The sequence below is a fragment of the Argentina silus genome (assembly GCF_951799395.1).
Source record: "Argentina silus genome assembly, chromosome: 19".
Classification (NCBI taxonomy): Eukaryota; Metazoa; Chordata; class Actinopteri; order Argentiniformes; family Argentinidae; genus Argentina; species Argentina silus.
The window spans coordinates 8358951-8381919 of NC_139673.1; the positions used below are offsets into that span (position 1 = coordinate 8358951).

At 42.4% G+C, this 22969-nt stretch overlaps 1 protein-coding gene across 1 annotated transcript; it reads left to right on the forward strand.

Moving 5' to 3' along the window:
* Positions 1 to 94: 94 nt before the first annotated feature.
* Positions 95 to 22208, forward strand: LOC310819556 (polycystin-1-like protein 2; the record flags this gene model as incomplete). The annotated part of the gene is made up of 39 exons (XM_083690858.1): positions 95 to 416; positions 5015 to 5173; positions 5528 to 5716; positions 7253 to 7363; positions 7694 to 7841; positions 9565 to 9794; positions 9897 to 10304; positions 10406 to 10521; positions 10660 to 10813; positions 12288 to 12497; positions 12702 to 12844; positions 12993 to 13172; positions 13364 to 13501; positions 13634 to 13777; positions 13864 to 13988; positions 14127 to 14250; positions 14531 to 14659; positions 14900 to 15125; positions 15255 to 15445; positions 15538 to 15768; positions 15907 to 16008; positions 16092 to 16270; positions 16392 to 16538; positions 16640 to 16839; positions 16944 to 17179; positions 17418 to 17640; positions 17845 to 18308; positions 18396 to 18492; positions 18630 to 18770; positions 18853 to 19038; positions 19158 to 19491; positions 19578 to 19711; positions 19811 to 19938; positions 20090 to 20250; positions 20377 to 20587; positions 20717 to 20818; positions 20913 to 21044; positions 21188 to 21341; positions 22135 to 22208. The coding sequence occupies 39 exons, from the start codon at positions 95 to 97 to the stop codon at positions 22206 to 22208; spliced, it is 7083 nt and encodes a 2360-aa protein (XP_083546984.1).
* Between the last annotated feature and the right edge of the window lie 761 nt (positions 22209 to 22969).

The following is a 22969-nucleotide window of genomic DNA, read 5'->3' on the forward strand; positions in this document are numbered from 1 at the left end:
CTGACGTGTGGTGGCAGAGAAGCTGACGTCAGTCCCCTTTAAAGAGAGACTGTATCCATGCTGGCGGTAACAGTGCACAGGTGAAGAGATGGAGATGGACAGCACCACTGTCTCCCTGCTGATCTTGACAGCTTTTCTATTGACATGCCCGTCTTGTGCTCAGGATGAAACAGAGGCTCTGTCCTGTCCAGAGTACCAGGAGAGCTTTGACGGCTCCTGTTATGAGTTTGTGGGCCTACAGCGTTCCTTCCTCGGTGCGCAGGGTTGGTGTGAGCGTGGCGGTGGACATCTGGCCTTCATCCTGAATGATGAAACCCAACAGTTCCTTCAGAAGCACCTGGAGCTGGAGCGAGACTGGTGGCTAGGGCTGGCACCTGCCTTCCCAAACCTAACACTGGACTCTGCTGCAGCTGAGGGTAAGGGGCCAGCCAGGGAACTGGCATTAACATATGACTTGAAAATTAGAAATTAAATGAATGACTGACAGGAGAATTTGGAAGAAGATTGCACTGACACTGTTTACAGTGCTAACGTCTATTGGAATATACACTCACCGGCCACTTTATTAGGTACACCTGTTCAACTGCTCTTTAATGCAAATATCTAATCAGCCAATCACATGGCAGCAACTCAATGCATTTAGGCATGTAGACATGGTCAAGACGACCTACTGAAGTTCAAACCAAGCATCAGAATGGGGAAGAAAGTTGATTTAAGTGACTTTGAATGTGGCATGGTTGTTGGTGCCAGACAGGCTGGTCTTAGTATTTCAGAAACTGCTGATCTACTGGGATTTTCACGCACAACTATCTCTAGGGTTTACAGAGAATGGTCCGAAAAAGAGAAAATATCCAGTGAGCGGCAGTTCTCTGGGCGAAAATGCCTTGTTGATGCCAGAGGTCAGAGGAGAATGGCCAGAAAGGTTTGAGATGATAGAAAGGCAACAGTAGCTCAAATAACCACTTGTTACAACCAAGGTTATGACCATCTCTGAACGCGCAACACGTCGAACCTTGAAGCAGATGGGCTACAAAAGGGGGTCAAACCCAGTACTAGCAAGGTGTACCTAATAAAGTGGCCAGTGAGTGTATGTGGACTGTGTCGTTGATGACTGATTTATAACATATAGAAAGCATTCAAAACCTTTTTTTTCGCTAGTGTTTTCAGACTATACATAAAGTGCTGAAATACATTTTTGTGAAGGTTTTGAGACAAGTTTCAGGATGTATGAAACACTCATTATGAGATGCTTTGAAACATGACATAGTGTGCTGTTACACCAATAACTCAAGAGTTGTGGAACACCTCTCAGATAGCCAGAACTCTAATCTAGAGGTGTTTGAGCATGCATGCAATGGTGTTTTGAAACACTCCATGTACAGAATTAGAACACCTATTTGTTGGGAGCTCTATGACACGCTTTCCTCTGAGGTTTCCAACCACTGTTAATGATATGTTGATACACTCCCTATCAGGAGTCCCTGCTCTACTCGGGTGTTTTGATAAACTCCTATTTGGGAGTTTTTTTTTATACACGTTTCATTGGGAGTCCTCTCTACTAGGGGGTTTTGATACACGTTTCATTGGGAGTCCTCTCTACTAGGGGTTTTTGATACACTCCTCATCGGGACTACCATATTAAAATATAGGATTGAAACAGATGTGAAATTGCTGCAAACAGTCCTCGCATTCCAAGTTGCGCCACTCAAGACTTGAACCTGTGATCTCTGCATTGCCAACACACTTGACCACCTCTCCCAAATACCGAAGGAATCCAGCAACGCCACCGAAAAGCTAGCAATTTGACAGCACGGATGGGAGTATTTGAACTTGAGTAGTGAGTTTACCATCTTATCTCGGTTACAGGGACAATCATGTTTTTTTATTGGCTGCTGAGTTTTTCATCATCAGCATCCATTGTTTGCTCAGCCGATTAAATTCAAAAGGAAACATTAAACAGGAAAGACACACCTCTGCCACTGATGCTGATAGAATGCAGTTGAAGTGTGAATATAAGAATTGACCACCTTTGCTTTTTGAGGCTTTACTACCATGTGTGTGTATAGTTGCATTGATCAAGTGTGTATGCATAACCAAGAGTGATACGGGAACTATCAGTGATTCCAAGTACTTACTGGTAATGTATCAAACATGGTCACTTTCAGCTACAAGCAGTATAAAAGCCTCAAAAAGCAACAATGTTGGGGACTACTTGGCCTTACACTCCACTCTCTGACAGAGAGAAGGGTGAGTGTCCATACTTTTTAATGCTTCCTATTACAGGTCATTGATTGAGCAGGTACTAAAATGTGCCACAGAAGCCAATGAAAAACACCCTCTTGTTCCCACATATTTAAAACACCTTTCCCAGACAGGTTAGTCTGTTTAACACACCTCTAATCAGGTTTGTTGAAATACTTAATTGAAAATTGTTTACCTCCATGTTTTGCTGAGAGTTGAGTGTATGATTATCAAATCCTCTTATATTCTTACATGGCAAGATAAGCTTATGCTCATAGGCATTGAGAGGTGTGCCCCTTTTTGACCAATAAGATCATTTCTGGGCATTATTTCTGACTATTTAGGGAACTCCTTTTGGCTCAAAATCCTCCATAATGTATCTTTAAGACACTACAAAGGTATGATATGGTAGATTCAAGATTCAAGATTCTTTATTTGTCACGTGCATACAAGTATACAGTGAAATGCAAAAGTGACAGTGCCACAGAGTAGTGCAACAATAAGTTTTAAAATAAAATAAAATAAAATAGAAATAATAAAAAATATTAATACTGTATAAACAGTATAAACAGTATAAACAGTATAAGCAGTATAAACAGTGGTGAAGCAATGCACACAATGGAATGGCTATATACAATGACAGGTTGACAGTAGAGATAATTACAGTGGAAGATGAGTCTGCAATGGATATTTATGTGTGTGCATGTGTGTTATGATGTCAGTGAGTGTGTGAGTGACTTGAGGGGGGCACTGGTGGGGTCCTGATGGCATGGGGGAAGAAACTCAGCCTTAGTCTCTCTGTTCTTGATGCATGACAGCGAAGGCGTTTGCCTGACCGCAGCAGTTGGTAGCAAACATGGGTAGTGTTACAACAACCAAAATATAATTCCAGGAAAAATAACACCACCAGCAATGTCCATATGTTGTTAAAAAAGTTGATGGGGCTTCTGTTCAGAGCCAATCAAAATATGACCTTTCGCAGCCGCTTTCAAGCACGTGATTTTGAGGTATGGCTACGTAAGACAAGAACCTACACTGCTAAGAGGGACGGGGTTCGAGCCCGGGTCTCCCATGTGGAAAACACACGCGACTACCAAGCCAAGAGGCCTTCTTCAAGGTCCGATTGCAACACTTGAGTTTATATGTCCAAGGCAGAGCTACAGTATTGTGTTGTATCTTTTGTTCCCCCTTGAAATCTAGGAAAACTAAAATCTGTGTGAATTGTTTTCAGCACAATATGTTAATAGTTCACAAAATCCTCTATCGTAATCTTTCTAAAAATCTAAATATTTGTCTTGTAAACAGGCTCTATACTGAGGTCCTGGGTTCAAGTTTCAGGTTTTACAATTTACTTAAATGACTGACTTCCCAGTTTCATCTCTTACTTACAATCCTCCAGTACAAATATTATATATACATATATAAATAATATAATCTATATCTATGTGTGTACATTTTGCCTGGCAACTATGGCACACTGGCAGTGCCGTTCTCTCTCCAGGATACGTCCCACAGGCTCCTGTAAACAAAGTACAGCATGATGTGTAAAGCATTGATTCTTAATAAAATTGTAATGATCCTGGCCTATGTAAGCCTAACAAACTTGCACTTCACGGTAAATCTTTTTTTGGAGTAGTGGGTAGGGTAGTTGCCTGACAAACAAATAAGGTTCAAACCCCATCACTGCAGATTGTTATTCTATTATTTGGAACTATATTTCTTTATGCTGCAAAAATCACTGCACATGTTTTCTCTCTCATAGCTCATTTTATCATTGACTGTTGACTTACATATATGTGACAAGTACTTACACAAGGTATTTGATTACATGGATTACACAGCTTGCCAAAACTGTGCCAACACAGCCTGCCACAACATACAATACAAACCGTGTTTTAGTGTTTAAAATGCTGCTTTTAAGCGCACCGAAAAAACAAAATGTTTTATTCACAGCATTATCTTGCTGTACACTCTCTATGCCAAAATTCTGAATTACTGACCATTTGGGGTGTTTTGTTTCACTGTAATGGTGTGTTCAATCACATTCAGTGTATCATAAGACTTGTATTGGGTTTACATTAAAAAAACAACAACCTTGTTATGATTTCAAAACACAATATGCATGTTTTGAGTCACTTCTGATAATTGTGTTGAGTACTTAATTGTGTATATAGCATTCGTATCATAGTTAAATATTGTTATACTGTGCACATCTTGAGAGGAAGGACTATGGTGCATTTAGAATATATCTGGATGTTGAATCTAGTATTGAAAATAGAATCTGAAAATGCAATCATTCTTCTGCAGGAATTGAATTGGGATTTCGAGATTGTGGGCTTGGTGACTATCTCCTAACTCAGATGGCCTTATACTGGGAGATTTGTATCCTGTTCATGTCCGATCATTGCTAAGAGCCAGTGATCACCATTATCCTTTTAGCAGCACTCGCCTGATGAGAAACACTGTCCAGTCCCTTGATTTAGGGTCCTTGTAATTCCTTACACAAAGGACCAATCTTTATCACCCATTCACCACCTGGTCCTGTAATGGCTTTGTTTCTCTTGTGTTATGTCCTTAATTCTGCTATTGAGGTGATTTGTTTGCCTCTGACATCCGTCATGAAGTACATAACTACTTGCCATAAAAAAACTACCCTATTCTATTATCTATTCTTAACTAAACACATGACAGGTTGAACAGAAGGGAACAGCCAATTGTGGTAACATTAAGAACAGAATACATTTTCCTAATTTGGTATGTGTGACATCCTCAGGTCCTCTCTCCTGGCTCGATGGCTCTGATGTCAGCTACTCCAACTGGGTGAACGACCCGGCTCCTGGGGCTGGCTGTGGCCACATCCTGAGGAACTCAGGATTTCAGTGGGAGGCCACAGCCAACTGTAGCCAGGAGCTGCGCTTCATCTGCCAGTTTGGTATGTATTTGCTCTGAGTGTGTGTGTGTGTGTGTGTGTGTGTGTGTGTGTGTGTGTGTGTGTGTGTGTGTGTGTGTGTGTGTGTGTGTGTGTGCATGCGTATCTGTGTGTGTGTGTGTGTGTGTGTGTGTGTGTGTGTGTGTGTGTGTGTGTGTGTGTGTGTGTGTGTGTGTGCGTGTGCGTGTGTGTGTGTGTGCTTAAACACACTCGAAAATGGATTCAGAACATTTTGTATTAGAAATGCATATATTAAATCCAGTCCAAAAATGCGTACGTGTGTGTGTGTGTGTGTGTTCCCTCTGAAATTATTAACCTAAACTGTTAAAAAGAAAACACTTTTCTTTCTTTTTTCAGAGTCTGAGCATTTCATTGCATGTGCAGACCACAATGCCACATTGCAGTGTGGTTCTGGTCAAGTGATAGAGGTCGATGACAGCTTCTATGGTCGTAAGACGGTTCACTACTGCCGGTCACATCCTGCTACCTCACCCACATCCACTCAGGAGGAGTGTAGCTGGATTGATGTTGTAGATTCAGTAACAGGTATGCTCATGCTACATTACACATTACACATGCTATATTTAGATATGAATGTTTCACTCATGATACTTGAACATTTGTAGCTTTTTAAGAGCATAATGCCTTTATAATGCACAGTATATTCATATTTAGGGTTAGGGTTATAATTAGGGCCCATTCATATTAATGGGCTTGGACTAAAAAACTGCTTAAAATATGCAGTAGATTGCATGTCTGTCTGCACACCAATATTATGACTTAACAACCATTCCTGGACCTTGGAGTCAGATCCATTCTCGGATTGCTGTGTGAATTGTTCCTCCTCCTTTTCTGGAGGATGAAATTGGAATTGCAGCCAACTCTGTATGGCTTAATTCAAAAAGGACGATGATTTAAACAGTGTTCCATTGTCAATCCACTTGAAATAGGCAGTTTTAATCCTCATAAAAACAAAGAGGCCGTCCAAACTCACTCTTTGCAAAAATAGATAGGATCTTGAAACCATGGATATATGTTTAACTTTATCTGGATTACCATTCCAATTTTTTACAAATATTTTTTGCTCACATAACTTGAAAAAGGGTTCTCCAGGAGTCAGTAGAGCCATGAATAGATATGTAAACAGCGAAATCACTAGCGAATTAATCAGGGTAAGTATTTCCCTCTCCATGGTTTCAAGATCCTATCTAATTTTTCTCAAAATGAATAGTAGCAAGATCATTTACATTTTATAGGATATAAATATATTAATAATGATAAAAGATATATTAATAATGTCTGGTAAGAACCTTTTGATTTAAGAACAATCCATTTTTCCAATATCGCAACATTGGAAGGTGAGGGGCCTGAAACATTTGTTTACAGACTGGGCCTTTGTACTGTCCTCCCGGTTCCTGCTTCAGTAGGAGATAAATCAATCCCTTTTTTGTGTGTCGGACAGTTTGCCATTTAGATATCAGTAATTCAAATATGCTAATAGTGGATATTTGATTAAATCATAACATATGTGTTATATTTGGTACTAATAGAACTGTTAATATTGTAGAACAAACATAGCTTTAACAAAAGGCTAGATACACTGAAACTAAATTTTACTCTAGTAAGTAGCTCTCAGAAAAGCACCAGAAAATATGTCTTTGTGTCATAAAGAAAACCATAAAAGCTGTATAGATGCTGGTACGATGCTAAGATTTAAACCCAACCCACCAAATTAATCCTCTTACATGCTTGACAGAGTTGTTAGATATATGAAATCCAAATTCACTGACATCAATATTGACCATTATATTATTGCTTGTATGAGCTCTTTGGCTAATGTTTCATGTATGAATAGCAAACATTGTGAAGGCATTGTGACTAGACCATGTACATTGTTAACTCTACAATGAATGATATATTCAGTGATCTATGATGATGAAGATGATGATGGCTTTGTTGTACTTGTTAATATCTAATAATTGTAGCACTTGTGCCAAATGTTGCCAAAATCAATGCCTTTGCTGTTGTTTGTTAGACCAGTTTTAAATGTTCCATCTCCATTGAATTCTATGTCATTTCCAGGACAGTGCCGTGGACTTCAGGCGTGCCAGGCCGCTGCAGATGTGTCATCCTTTGTTGAACCGTGCCCAGGACTGGGAAGCTACCTCTCTGTGGAGTACCACTGCAAAGACGGTCAGACCACTCTACCCCTGTCTCTCTCACTGTCTCTTTCCTTATCTATCTTACCATGATAAACTCAAGGGCGAAGTGCAGACCCATAAGTATATCCCCATAACATATACACTTACCTGGCATTATGCTTAAACCAACTCCTCTGTTGTTGTACCGTGTTTGTACTACGTGTCTATCTGCATGGGACATGTCTACCTCTTATCAGTTGGATGATACATATTCAGTGTAACCACAATGTAAAACATGACACTGCATAATCAGCATAACACCAATGGGAAATTATGATCATGGTCAGGTACAAACAATCACAGCTGTGTCTGTGATCCACAGGTCTCCACTTACTATTGAGCAAGTTGGCCACTGTCTTTGATGATGTACCCATCACAGTGAAGTGGCTCCTCCATCCATTCCAGGGCAATCTCACCTGCACCCTGAGTGCTGGGGATGGGCACACCATTGATCCCTACAATCCTGAGGAGTGAGTAGCATCTCATCTGACATCAGATTCATTCTCAGCACCTCATCAATTCATTCACAAATAGTTTCATATTAGATGATAGGTTTTTATTACAGTACCCAACCATCTACAGTGCTCTGTGTAAGTAATGGGATAGTGAAGCATTTTTTCTTCTTTTGGCTCTACACTCCAAAAGTTGGTATTTGAAATCAACAATGACTGAGAGATTCTCAGCTTGTATTTGATGGTATTTGTGTACATTTCGGTTTCACCATTCAGAAATTACAATACTTTTTATGCATAGTCCCCCTATAACCCTAACCCTATTTCAGAGTACCCAAAAATAATGGGACAATTGGCTTGACAGGTATTTCCGGTAAGTCAGGTGTGTTCCGTCACATGATTTGTGCAGGCATAAGAGAGTTGTCAATGTCTTGTATTGATTATAGGCTTTTTACGTTTGCCCTGGAGTCTGCTCTTGGTGTCTTTCTACATGAGGACCAAAGTGTCAATGAAAGTCAAGGAAGAAAAAAAGAAAAGAAAAAATCGGAAACATAGCCAAAACCTTAGTCTTGGAAACAGATTGGAACACCATTAAAAAGAAAAAAAAGCACTGGTGACCTGAGAAATCGCAAGGCTGGTAGGCCAAGGCAGACTTCTACAGTAGATGACAGTAGAATGCTCACCATAATTAAGAAAACGGCCCAAACAACTGTCCCACTGATCAGGAACACTCTCCAGAAAGTAGGCGTAAATGTTTCAGAGACTACCATATGCAGAATACGTCACCACCCGAACTACAGAGGCTTCACTGCAAGGTGAAAACCACTAGATATCCTCAAAAAGTATGGTCACTTAAAGTTTGCTAAAAAAGTACCTAAAAGCCAGCAGAGATCTGGAAAAGGGTCTTGTGGACAGATAAGATGAATATTATCATGTACCAGAGTAATTGCAAGTGGAAAGTTTGGAGAAAAAATGATCTGCCCAAGATTTACAGCACACCACCTCATCTGAGAAACATGGTGGAGGGGGTATTAATGTTAGACCATGTATAGCTGCCACTAGAACCGGCTACCTTGACTGTGTCAATATTATACAGTGTCAAAAAAACTTAATTGATGATGTAACTGCTGATGGCAGCAGCAGAATGTATTCTGCAGTGTACAGAAACATCTTGTCTGCTCAAGTACAAGCAAATGCCTCAAAATCCAAATGACATTCATTTCACTTCATCATAAAGGAAGACAATGGCCCAAAACAGGTGTAAAGTTCTTGACTGGCCAAGTCAATCTTCAGATTTAAATCTAATTTAACATGCATTTCATTTCCTGATGATAAGATTTTAGGCAAAAATACCTCAAAACAAACAACAACTGTAGATGGCTGCAGAACAGGCCTGGCAGAGCCTCACCAAAGAAGACACCCAGTGTCTGGTGAGGTCAATGGGTCGCAGACTTCAGGCAGTTATTGCATACAAAGGATTGTTGACAAAATACTAAACATGAGTGCTTCATTTGGACATTTGATACATCTGTCACATCACTTGTGGGTACCCTGAAACAGAGGGACTATGCATAAAAAGTGTTGAAATTTCTGAATGGTGAAACCAATATGGACACAAACCATCAAATAAAAGATGATAATATCTCATAGTAGTTGTTTGATTTCAAATCCAAATGTGTGTAGAGCCAAAAGTAGTCCCATTACTTACCCAGGGCACTGTATGTATGTTGTCCTCTCACAGGCTGGAGAGCAGTGTGGTGCACAAATACACCCGCCCAGGTGTCTTCATGGTTGGGGTGGAGTGTACCACCAGTGAGTGGCATGTGACAGCTCAGAAAAGCATCACCGTTCAGGAGCCCATTGGGGAATTTGGTTTCATCAAGTGCTATAGCATGAACCAGTCAACAGATGGCACTAACTGCAAGGCTCTCTACGGCAGCCCATTCCAAATTCAGGTTGAAGTAGAAGCAGGTAGGTGAAACCAACAGGGAAAAAATACAAGAGAGACATTTTTTTATGACAGAAAAAATGTAGTTAGAGTTAGTAGTTACTTTGCTACTTTGCTATCTGCAGGTACAAATGTGACCTACACGATCCAGAGAGATGAGACTTTGATGGCCAATTCATCAGTGGTCAGAGGAATCGTCCCCCACAACATCACCATCAGTCCAGAGATGGGGAAGCAACTGGGTCCTGGCTGCCACCAGCTGACCCTGCATGCGTCTAACAAGGTCACCGCCCTGGGAGTGTCCACAGAGCTGCAGTTTTGCCTGGTGGAGCCTGTTGAGGGTCTACAGGCCTCAATGATGGCGGAGGAGGGCGAGTGTCCAGACTCTGACCTCTACATCAGTGTCTCCCTGGACCAGGGAGCCCCAGTGCAGCTCTTCTTCCAGGTGTCTGGAGACAACGACAGCTTCTCAGAGAACAGAGACATGCTAAACAACAGCCTGCAGCTTTATAATATCTCAACCACAGTCCAAGGTGCATGTCCTGTTTCAGATATCAGTTTCATCCAACAAATTATAATCAGGAAGAAAAAAACTGAAACACTGAAAACAGATGTTAATATATGTTTTTTACAGGAGCTTTACAAGTGAAAGTAAGAGCTTGGAATATCTTCTCAGACATGGATGTAGATGCTTATATGTGGAACACAACCGTCTGTGGCAATTACTCAGACCAACACCATGGAAACACAGTATGTCACAAAAATTATCTACAGATGGTGATAATTTGTGCTTTATTAATTAGATTGGCATTGATATAATTTGTCTATAATTGGCCAACCACAAACATTTGTTGTTAATGTCTGTTATCCATTTGTTTTTATCATCAGACTGAGGGACATGTTAGAGTTTCTAGAGCTTATGACTTGAAAATCACTGCCAATCCAGACACTATTGTTGACAACACTCAGAGCGTCATGCTTGGTGTAACTGGCTTGGGAGGACTATCTAGTGGAAAGTGGAGCAAATTTGAATGGGAGTGCAGTAAGTACTAATGGTTCTTAAAAGGTGTACCCCTTTGGGCTGTGATGCAAACAAACCTCTAATTACTATCCATCTGTTTCAGGTAGTTGCAGTTTCAATATGTTGCTGTAATGTACCACAGTATTTCACTGGTATCCAGGTCATAGAATGTTGAATGTTAAATGGAACTTTATCTATTCTTACAGCATAGGTTTATGATGTTTTCAAACCATTTTACCCCACTTATTCCAACAGAGCATGCAAAATGCAAAGATAATTCAACAGACAAGACCCACATGATTAAAAAAGACTGTCTTCCAAACCCATTTGAGTTTTTGGAATGTACTTTTACTTTAAAGTGGAAGGTGGGCCACACATGGGTTGACAGGATGTCAGCATCCCGATGCATCACGGTTATTCCAAAAGAATTCAACGACATCAGCATTAGGTAAAGGAAGGCGAGCTTCAGACCACTTTCTTATTCATAATGCATCCTCAAAAAATGTTGAAGTGACAAAAAAAAGATTTAAGAATTTTAGGGGGATAATGGTGAATGATGATGGTATCAATCTATGATAAGGCTAGTTTTGAATTGATGCCATGGTTATCAAAGGAACAAGTTATCTGCCTGATTGAGTCCGCATTCAGCACATGATTCATATTTTAGAAGATCTTCTGTATGACAAAAGCTAACTTTTATTCTTTCAGTTGCTCTAATTGTAACACAGTGGACACAAACAGTGATGTAAAGTTAAAACTGGAATGCAATCCGAATTGCCCAAAAGTGGTTTGGCATATTGAGGACCCAGACCCTTCAGCGGTAGGCCTGAGACTCCTTTATAATGCATGTTTCAGACAGGCATATTTATGAATTCCATTAAGTGTTACTACAGTAAGTGCTTTTTTAGGGCCTTCATTTATTAATTAACCCCTGTTGCCCCAGGTGTAATCGTTGTCACATGTGCCGTACAAATAAGACAAAGAAGCATGAATAAACTGTATTATTTGCTGAATGTAAATGTAATGTAAGTTACAGTAAGACTGTAAGTGTCCTATGATTACATACTTTAGAATTTTGAGCTTTTTTCTTTTAGGGCTCTCTTACAAATTGCTACATCAAGACTGGGGAAAAGCCACTGATCGAGAAACAAGATGGCACTGAATATACGGTGTCAAAAGAATATCTAAAAAAAGCCTTGGCTAAGGCTCAGAATCTCAGTGTGATCGCTTATGGTGGGTACCAGTAATTGTTGTATCTAATGTCAAAAGTATGTTGAGTTTCTTGAACTTGACATCAAAGCTATTAGCATATGCTTTGACTGAAAATGTGGAATTTGAAAGAACACAAGTCCAAACGATTCATGAAGGCATTCTGATTCTTCAATTGTTTTTCGATTATGTCTGTTTGATTATATTTGGCTGTTTGAAGGTATGCATGACTCATTCATGGATATTTTGGGTAGATTCATTCATAGAAGTGATTTCTTTCTTTTAGGTGAGACGAAATCTGGCTTTGCCAAGTACACCATTCAGATACCAGGACCGGCAGCTACAACCACAACTATCCCAACTACCACTCACAGTCCCCCTTCATGCAGCATATCCCCTCTGACAGGCTCTGTTTTGGATGCTTTCAATATCACCTGCACAACAACAACCTTCTGCTCTACAGGCATCTGCCAATACTGTTTTAAAACTAATACAGGTACTAATATATGTATATATTCTATTTCTAGTGTGTTTTTCAAGTTTGCTTTACCTAATCTGCATACATGTCTTGTAATATAATATTCACTTACCCACAGTCAATCTAATGGAATTAATGATTTAATGGGGGCTATAAAGACATGTTATATTGATTTAGTTTCCACATTAATCAAAGAGGTTTTCATTCTTCGTAATCTTTCAGGCAAACATCTGCGCTGCAGTTATACCAATGAGGTAAAGTCCATCTACCTCCCTCTAGGGGAGAGCAGCAACAACTACAGTTTGGCTGTGGTGGCGACTGTAATAAATGGGATCACTAAGACAAGCACTACAATCACAACTCAGGTTTGTCATTCCAGTCATCAAGCATAACGCAAAAAAAATAATGATTTCACATGTGAAATCTGTCTCGCCTTTCTCCTCCATTGGGTTGACATCCATGAGACTACTCCACATCAAGAGTAACATGACTCTTGAATTGTTGTCTCTCCAGGTGAGAAAATCCGAGTCCAGGTCCTCAGTGCAGGGTCTCCAGTCTGTGGTTAAGGACACTGTGGCTCGACTAGAACAGCTAGGGCTGCTCTCTGGGGAAACACTGGGGCAGATGTTCCAATCTGTGTCCGACATGCTGAATCAGGACTCCAATGCGACGGAAAAGGGTGCCAGGAAAAAGGTATCTGTAGAGGGTGTGAGGAGGGGGAGGGAGTATGGGACACATGGAGTAATCTGTTTGGATAGACTTACAAATCTAATGTTTGTGAAGCATTCTGATCCGCTTCTTCGACACGGAATCATACAATTTACGTGCAGAAGATCCAGGTTAAGAGCTCCAAGAATTGTTGTCCAATGGTGTCTCCCTTTAAGCTACGAGAACAGATGCTGACCAGAATAACTACAGTTCTGCAGAACGCCCCCAGTAACTCAACTCAGGAAGTGCAGATGACGGCCAGAGCAGTGGTAGGACTCACCAAGCGCAGTGATGAGCTCAGTGCCTCTGCTCAGGTAAAATTAGATAGACTTAGCCCCTTGTGAGAGCAGGGGACCATTGTATATCACACAACAAAAGACATATCACTGAAAATATTACCAAGAATAAAATAATATGATTCCTTTTCATCTGTGGTCCACCTCCAGGTGGAAGCTAGCTCCCTCGTTGCAGACCTCAGCTCTTCCCTCCTCTCCATGAATATCAGTCAGGATGGTGGAGATGAGGAGGTGGTAAATGCAGCTACACCCATTGTGGAGGCAGCCAGTAATATCCTGGATTTCTCCTCAAATGTAAAGCACACTTTTTACTTCACTAAGTTTGATATAAGTAAATTTGATGTATCTGTCCTCCTTACTAAGCTGTTTGTCTTTTCTAGAAAAAGGTCTCTGATTTTCTTCTTCATGGAATTGACGATGTGCAAAGCGCACTGTTGAATGGAAAAAAGGTTGATGAAGGGCCAGCCATTGTCAGCACTGCTAAAATCAGCATTTATGTCAACAGGTAAGTGTAGGCAGAGGGTACAATAGAGGGACCTGTAGTGTACGAAATGTCAAAAGGCATGTAAGACATCTTTTTGTTTGTATTAATACATATCTGAAAGGTTGCCTCAATCTTGAGTGACAATTTGCCCTATCTTAGACTGACTCCAGACACCATTCAGATGCAGTCCATAAGCATCCCAAAGAGCTCCTCCTCCTCCAGCTTTTCCCTCCCTCCGCTTGGTGCGGAGATCCTTTCTCCAGAGGAGCCAGTTGATGTTCGGGTGAGAGTGCATGCATGTGAGTGTGTATGTGTGCAAGCAAGTGAGTGTGTATGTGTGCATGCATGTGAGTGTGTATGTGTGCATGCATGTGAGTGTGTATGTGTGCATGCATGTGAGTGTGTGTGTGTGCAAGCAAGTGAGGGTGAGTATATGCAGCAGTTGTTAGCATGTCGTTACTGGTGAGCAGGACTTGCATTGTGTTCATTTGTCATAATGGTTGATTATGGTGTCATGTATGGTTTAAACCCTCTCTTGGCTCATAATTTCTTTCTTATTCCAGATGATGAATTTTGAGAATAACCCGTACTCTTGGAGTAAAGAGAATATCAGCGGTACCTTGGGCTCTGTCTCCCTCACCAGAGAAAATGGCTCAGTCATCCCCATAGAGAACCTGTCAGAGGAGATTGAGGTTCGTATCGTTAGGGTGCCCCCATTTGGCACTGGTAATAAACTCTGTTGTATTACCAGTGCCAAATGGTTGTCCTGGTAATACACTCTGATATTACAGGCATGGTACTGCAGATCCTGGACTAGATTTCAGTGGTGGCTTTTCTGTTGAGAGCACATCAAGCTATAAGACACATGATGTACATTCTGAAACAGATGCATACCGTATTTTGGGTAAATGAATCTCCTCGCTGGTTCATAGATCCTCCTACCAAGGCCTGATGGTGGGCAAGAGAACAGCACAATCCTGGACCTTGGTAATTACAGCACACTGGTCATTGATGTCCCTTCACCGGATGCAACACTGGTACTAAAGGTGGACCCCTCAGAAAACATATCGTTTATACTGTTCCTTGGGTATAAGGACTACCCCAATGATAAGCAATACATAGCCAAGACTCAGATGCCTCACCAGGGCAACACACAAGGTGATATATCTCCTAAATGTACTAATGAATGGTGAAGGATAACATGAACCAATCACATATTTCACATGAAACATGTACTGTACATTTGTGCAATATTAATATATGCACAAATGTATATTTTTGGTACAGAGGAGAGATACACTTGGATACTGAGTCCCAAAGACAGGGCAGGAAACATTGGGGTGCACTACCTGGTGGTGAGACCCATTGTAGAGCCAGGGATTAAATCAGTCAATGCCACTGTGTCTGTTACCTCCATCGCCACCCAGTGCAAATACTGGAATGAAACCAAATCCGCCTGGAGTGAAGATGGCTGCAGGGTGAGTGTAAAAAGTACTATAACATCACCTCATTTTACAAGTTTCCCTGAACAGTCCAACTATAATGCATAAACCAACTATTGTCTCCTTAGGTTGGTCCTTTCACCACACCATTCGTCACCCAGTGCCTATGTAATCACTTGACCTTATTCGGGAGCTCTTTCTTCATCATGCCCAACCTTGTGGACGTGTCCCGCACAGCAGAACTCTTTTCCACCTTTGCCAACAACCCCGTGGTGGTATGCTTTGTAGGTGCCATCTTCCTTGCTTATCTCCTGTTGATCCTGTGGGCACGCAGGAAAGACATCCAGGACACAGCCAAGGTCTGCCTCAAATGAATGCTACTGCCATTAGGGACTATTATGTATACAGCGCTTACTAGATGTGCCATTTTGTGAATAGATTAACTTCGCTGTTGGCTTTGATGTGTGTGATTTAGTTCAAAGTGTTACTTCTTCTAGGTGAAGGTGACAATGCTGGAGGACAATGACCCCTTGGCTGAGTATCGTTATATGCTGAATATCAGCACCGGGCATCGGCGTGGTGCTTCCACCTCCTCTCAGGTCAGTGCAACCAGTTCCCAGGCAAGTGTGCTGTATGGTGGGACAATGTCCTCTGGTAAAACGTTCTATTGTGGCTACTGCAGGTTACAGTGACTCTGCTGGGCACGGAGGGAGAGAGTGAGCCCCACCACCTCACAGACCCTGACAGACCCGTGTTTGAGAGGGGCGGGGTGGACATGTTCCTGTTGACCACACCCTTCTCCCTGGGGGAGCTGCAGAGCATCAGGCTCTGGCATGATAACTCAGGGGGACACCCTGCTTGGTAAGTAAGGGGCAGGGGAACCCATTGCTGATGGCGTCTTACATTATTGTCACTATGCATCTTACTAGAATCACAGCAATATGTTCATGAGATGTGGATGATAGCAGTGTTTTTCATGCAGGTACATAAACAAAGTGATGGTGCAGGATCTAGAGACAGGACAGAAATGGCACTTTCTGTGTAATTCATGGCTGGCTATCGATATGGGCGATTGTGCTCTTGATCAAGTTTTCCCTGTTGCCTCGGATATGGATTTGAAGAGGTTCAGGTGAGATGGGATATAAATGCATCTTGATATGGCAAGATATGAAAACATGGAAGAAATGTCTGTCATGGTAACCGCAGCTTCATAGGTTGTACATTTTTCAGTAATCTGTTCTTCATGAAGACAGCAAAGGATTTCCGTGATAGCCACATCTGGTTCTCTGTGGTCAGCCGGCCCCCAAGTAGCACCTTTACATGTGTGCAGCGAGTGTCCTGCTGTTTCTCTCTGCTGCTCTGCACCATGCTAACCAGCATCATGTTCTGGGGTATTCCTACCGACCCCTCTGAGCAGACTATGGACCTAGGTAGGAAAGCCTGCACAATTGGTACTGTTTGGAGACAATTTTTTACGTGTGATGTGAGCTCATCTTTTCTCTCTCCCTCTTCCTTTATCTGTCTCACTCTGAAGGTCATATTGAGTTCACCTGGCAACAGGTGATGATTGGAGTTCAAAGTTCATTCATCATGTTTCCAGTTAATCTCCTCATTGTGAGTATCTTCAGAAACACCCGCCCCCGAGAGAAGAAGCCTGGGAAGCCCAAGGCAGAGGGATCCAAGCAGGGGAAAACTGGCCGTGTGTCTCCCTCTCAGCCACCCTCCCCACAGAGGGACCACAAGGAGATCACACCAGACACTGTCATCAAGGTACTTTCCTGTTTGGGTAACGCATTAAGACAATATAACGAATTTGTAAAGCTATAGTTTTTGGATCAGTACTAACTCAATGATTAGAATTCTGTGATCATCACTTTGCTACTCAGGCTGCCAAAAAGTAGCAATGGTCTACAAACTGATTATAAGCATGTTACAAACCCTTTATAACATAAAGCTTGACTGTCTGTCGGAATGTTAAATTAGCAAGTTTGTTATGTATTCATCACAGGACATAAAGAGAATCGCCCAGTCACTCTCCAAGGCCATGAAAAGCCCCATCCCACGTTTGGAATTGGAGTTGGGGCCGGGAAGAAAGACAGACATCAACACTCTGCTCTCTCTTGTGGAGGACATTATCAGGCAGCAGAACCGAGCTAGCGGGGAGTTCTACACAGACACTTCCAAGAGAGAGGGATCTCTCATCCTCTCACTGGGGGCAGTCAATCTGCAGGGTAAATTTCCACTCCAAATCCCACATCCTGTAGATGATAATACTACATCAGGGTAGATTAGCATTCTGACCTGAATGTGAAGCCAAGCTAAAGCAGAAGTGTTTCTTTGTGCCTCTTGATGTTATGGCTTCACTGGATAAGAGGTTGATATGACAAATGTATTATCAGGCCTATTAACAGGTCAGTTGAATGCTGTGTTGCCAGAGAACAGCCTGTGTGGGAGTCCAGAGAAGACTGGGTACGGAGTCCAGAAACGGAGCACCAACAGCCAGTATCTGTACAGGCAGCTACGCCACGTTGAAAAGGAGTTGAGTCTACTGGGACCCTCTCGCTTCCCCGACCCAGACAATTACCGGCGGGCCGTGCAGCAGGTGCAGGGCATGAAGGGTTTGCTAGAGTCCCACCTCTCCTCCTCCAGCCTGGGAGGTGACCAGCTAGCTCGCAGCCCCAGCCCAGCAGAGAGCATTGCCGGGGACAGTAGTAAGAAGGGGGGGCTCCCCTGGTGGTTTGTGTTTGTGGGCTGGATACTGGTGATAGCAACTAGCGGTGTTTCAGGATACTTCACAATGATGTATGGGCTGACCTATGGGAAGGACCGCTCTATAAGCTGGCTCATCTCCATGGTGGTGTCCTTCTTTGAGAGCCTTTTTATCACCCAGCCTCTGAAGGTGAGACACATCAGATTACTTGGTACAATATGACATAATACATCATGGATATCATTTTTGTTATTGATTGTGGATCTTTTGTCACAGGTGCTTGGTTTTGCGGCATTTTTTGCTCTTGTTCTGAAGAAAGTTGATCAGGAGGAGTATGGAGATCCGCAGCTGGAGGGGGCTCTCAGGAACCCAGGTACTTGCCTATATCTCATGGTACCTTATCTTAACCCCAGAGAGAGCCCTGAAGCAGTACTCCCATGGCAATTGGAGGGCAATTGTGTTTACTGGTGCAAGAGCGACAGGTATGAAATGCATTTATTCCATGCGCAGATGATCCTGATGCTGTGCGGGCAGCCAGGAGAGATAGCACATGCAGCTTCTACCAGCCCCCTCCTCCCACCGACATTGAGAGGATGAGGAACAACATGATCAAAGAGCAGAAGGTCTTTGCCCTCTTCAAGGAGATTTTCAGTAAGAGGGACCTCTTTTGAATTCACAAGTCCACCACAATGTACATGAGTGCAGGTATCTAAGGTGTGTGTTCTTGTTGCAGCCTACATGGGGTTCATGTGGATGTTGCTCCTGGTGGCATACGGCCAGCGAGACCCTAATGCTTATTTCCTGACCCGGCACATTCAGCAGAGCTTCAGCAAAGGGATCTCAGACAGCATGAGTCACAGAGATGTGTTCACCTGGGCTAACACCTCTCTACTCAGCAACCTCTTTGGAGAGTACCCAGGTAGAATTCTCTACATTTCATGGAGAAACATAAAACTCTAAAATGAACAGTGAACAGTGACGCTATATAAAGCTATGGCAGGCCTTTGCCAGCCTTAATACCATTATTTTCTGTTATAGGGTTCATCACAGATGGTAACTCCAAACTGGTCGGTAATGCCCGTCTTCGTCAGGTGAGGGTGCAGAAAAACTCTTGCCGAATCGCCCGCTCCATTCGACAATCTGTTGGCCGAGACTGTCATGCTCCATATTCATGGGAGATGGAGGATATGGGTTCCTATGGGCCAGGTTGGAACCGTTCTGTGGGTGAGAACGCCTCCCAGTTCCTCCGCAGTCCTTGGCAATACCAAACCCAGGCCCGACTCAGAGCCTTCCCCATCTGGGGCAACGTGGTCCTCTATAGGGGAGGGGGGTTTGTGGTGGACCTAGGCCCAGACGTACAGAATGCTAGCAGGTAAAATGATAAGAAAACGTCTATTCAATTCAGTTGTACATATTGGATTATTTAACCCAATGTTTTCTGCTCTTCTGTGACTACAGGACCCTTCAGTACCTATTTGACAACACATGGCTTGACATGTACACCCGGGCAATTTTTGTAGAGTTCACTGTGTACAACGCCAATGTCAACCTCTTCTGCATTGTCACACTCATGCTGGAGACCACAGCTGTAGGTAAGACATCTGCTATGTAGCACTATGAGAGCAGCACAGTGAATCATTTCTGAAGCACCAAAAACACACATTTATTTGCACTTCTAATCATTCTCTCAGGAGCGTTCCAGTTTCGCAGTGAGCTGCAGAGTGTTCGTCTGTACCAGTCCACTGGTGGCCTGCACATCTTTGTCATGGCCTCTGAGATCATTTATTTCCTCTTCATCTTCTATTACATGTTTGTTCAGGTAAGCCTGTCTGGAGACTTTAATATCATATCTTACTGTGTTGCTTATCCTTCTTGAATGATCTTCTTAACTATAGGCTTAATGGTTATGATGACATAATGGTGTCTCCCCTGGCCATGAAGTTCCTCCTCAGTCTGATTCTTCCCATTAGGGCAAGCTGATGAAGCAGCAGAAATGGGAGTATTTCAAGAGCAAGTGGAACCTGCTAGAATTGGCCATCATTATCTTGAGCTGGAGCGCACTGTCTGTCTTCATCAAGAGGACTCTGCTGGGGAATCGGGACATGGCGTACTACCAGAGCCACAAAGACCAGTGAGTAAAGTGAACACTGTTTTGAGAATCATTGGTAGAAAATAAATTCTATCTAATTCTATTTTTATAGAGAAAACAAGGGTCTATTTTCCAGAGTGAAATCCAGTTTCTTTGCTCTTGGTTTAGGTTTGCCAGTTTTCATGAGACAGCCACAGCTGATGCAGTGCTGGGGTATCTGATTGCTTTCCTGGTGCTGCTGGCTACAGTCAAATTGTGGCACCTGCTGAGGCTCAACCCCAAGCTGCACATGATCACAGCTACACTGCAACGGGCCTGGACAGACATATCAGGCTTCCTCGTGGTCATGACCATCATGTTTCTGGCCTACTCCGTAGCTGTAAGGGTTTTTCTGGAACACCAATGCGATGTCCTTTTCCAACTTCCTTTTCCATCTTGGGCATCGTCTTGCTATTTTTCATAGTACAGTATATGAGGCATCTTAAATATGGTTATTTTCTGTCAACAGTCTAATCTGATGTATGGCTGGAAGCTGTACTCCTATAGGACTCTCCTGAATGCGGCTCAGACCATGATCAGCTTGCAACTGGGCATCTTTAACTATGATGAGGTTAGTGAATTCTATTACAGTTACACTTTGACAACTTACAGTATGTGGTCATGATGGCATAACTTGATTGGTGGTTATTTTTCCTCCAATCCAGGTTCTGAATTACAACCCCCTGCTTGGTGCATTGCTCATTGGCTCCTGCATTGTGTTCATGACCTTTGTGGTGCTGAACCTTTTCATCTCTGTCATCCTGGTGGCATTCAGTCAAGAGCAAAAGCATCACAAGGTACTCTATATGTTGGTGATATCCGCTTTGTCATGGAGAAAAGACAATCATGTCAGCTGTAGGTTTATGTAGAACCCAATCTGCAATTAAAATATTTTTGAATGTACCCTAGTTCTCAGAGTTGTCTGTTCTCTGTTCCACAGCCCTCAGAAGAGGAGGAGATCGTGGACCTGATGCTGATGAAGCTCTGCAGCTTGTTTGGAATCAAATGGAAGATGGAGGATAATAAAGAAAGTGACAGTCCCAAGGAGAATGGTACCGCTGCTACTAACAAAGGACCCTCCACTATATCATTAGGTATAGATGGTTAATTCTAAATCGAAGTGCAACTCTGTCTTTGTTTTCAGAGGAGCTGATTCAGTTATGTTGCTGTAGTAGGCTTTAGCCTAGAAGCAAAACATCTTGTATCAAGATTTCTGCAGTACTCATTGTCTCTGCAGGTAAATTAAATCTATCATGCTTTTAAATTTAAATGATTAGTGCTTTTTTGTGATCTTAAAGGCAAAGCTGTAAAGATGTTAGAGAAAATAACAACTATATCTCTCCCAATAACCGTGTCACTAGTACACTTATAAAGTATGAAAATGTGCAGAGACAGTAGAATATGTGGACATTTGTGTTTTTGTGAGTGATAGTCTAATATATTTTGCTCTGAAAAAAAATAAAATGTTGAACCAACTGGTGTAGTTTTTATGTCTTTATTATTCACTTAGGCTTCTAGATAGTGGTTAGTATTAGGCCTAGTACCTTGCTTCAGAAAGTATTTGGACCCCTTAACTTTTTCCACATTTAGTTGTGTTATAGACTCAATTCAAAATAGTTTTTTTTTTCCATCGATCCACACACAATACCCCATAATGACAAAGTGAAAACATTTTTTTTTTAATTTCTGCAAATTTATTAAATTGAAATACAGAAATACCTAATTTACATAAGTATTTAGACCCTTTGCTATGACACTGAATTAGCTCAAATGCAAAGAAAAGTCACTCAGTTGAAGTTGAATTGAGCCCATCTTAATGCAAGTTTAATAGTTCATGCGATTTTGGAATGAATATCTTTGTTTTTATAGTGTCTCTGATTTGCATAGGAATCAATTACACAGTGTGTGGATCAAGCTCCACCAGTCCCCCTGGAAGATCCCTGGCCCAGCCTGGGGGCTAAACCAAAGAACCTGCACTGCTCTACTCCCTCTGCCCCAGAGCCCTGGATTGTTGCTCGGGGAAATAAACATTGCAGAAGGTGTTCCTCTGGGGCCTGCACCACCACCTCAGAGGACTGTGGACAGGAAGACAGTCACCGCCTCTCGGTCTTGTAGAAGTCCTTCACCTCAGCAACAAGTTCCATGCTCTGGAGCAGTTACATACATTCCAGGCCACCCAGTCTGCACCTCCTGCTGGTTTTCCTGATGCCTCAGTTGCCCCTCCAGTGCCCATCCTCACTGCTGCGGCCCCTGTCATCCCTACTTCTGCCCCGGTGTCTACTGTCTCTGTGTCTGTTGCTCCAGTGTCTACATCCAGCCCATACTGTTGTGTATTGCACTTTCACAACATACATCAAATGAACACCGGAGTAAAGTTAACAAAAGTCTTTACTGGATTTTTCTATGAGCATGTTACATTACATTCGTTACTCTGCCAAAGCACAACTGCTCTAGCTTACTGTATCAATGCGCCGCTCAGTACTACCTCAAAGGTACATGCGCATAACATAAAAGTAGTCCCATTAACTTTAACTATGAACATAACACATACACAACCAGATCCCGGCATCCTCAGTCGAGCAGATCCTACAGATCCTACAATCCACCTGGTTCATCTCAGCCAGACCACCCTCCCCCATCGACCATTGTCCTTGGGAGCTCCATCGTGAGGGATATTAGAGTGAGGGGGGGGCCACACCTACTGTTTTCCTGGAGCCTGTGT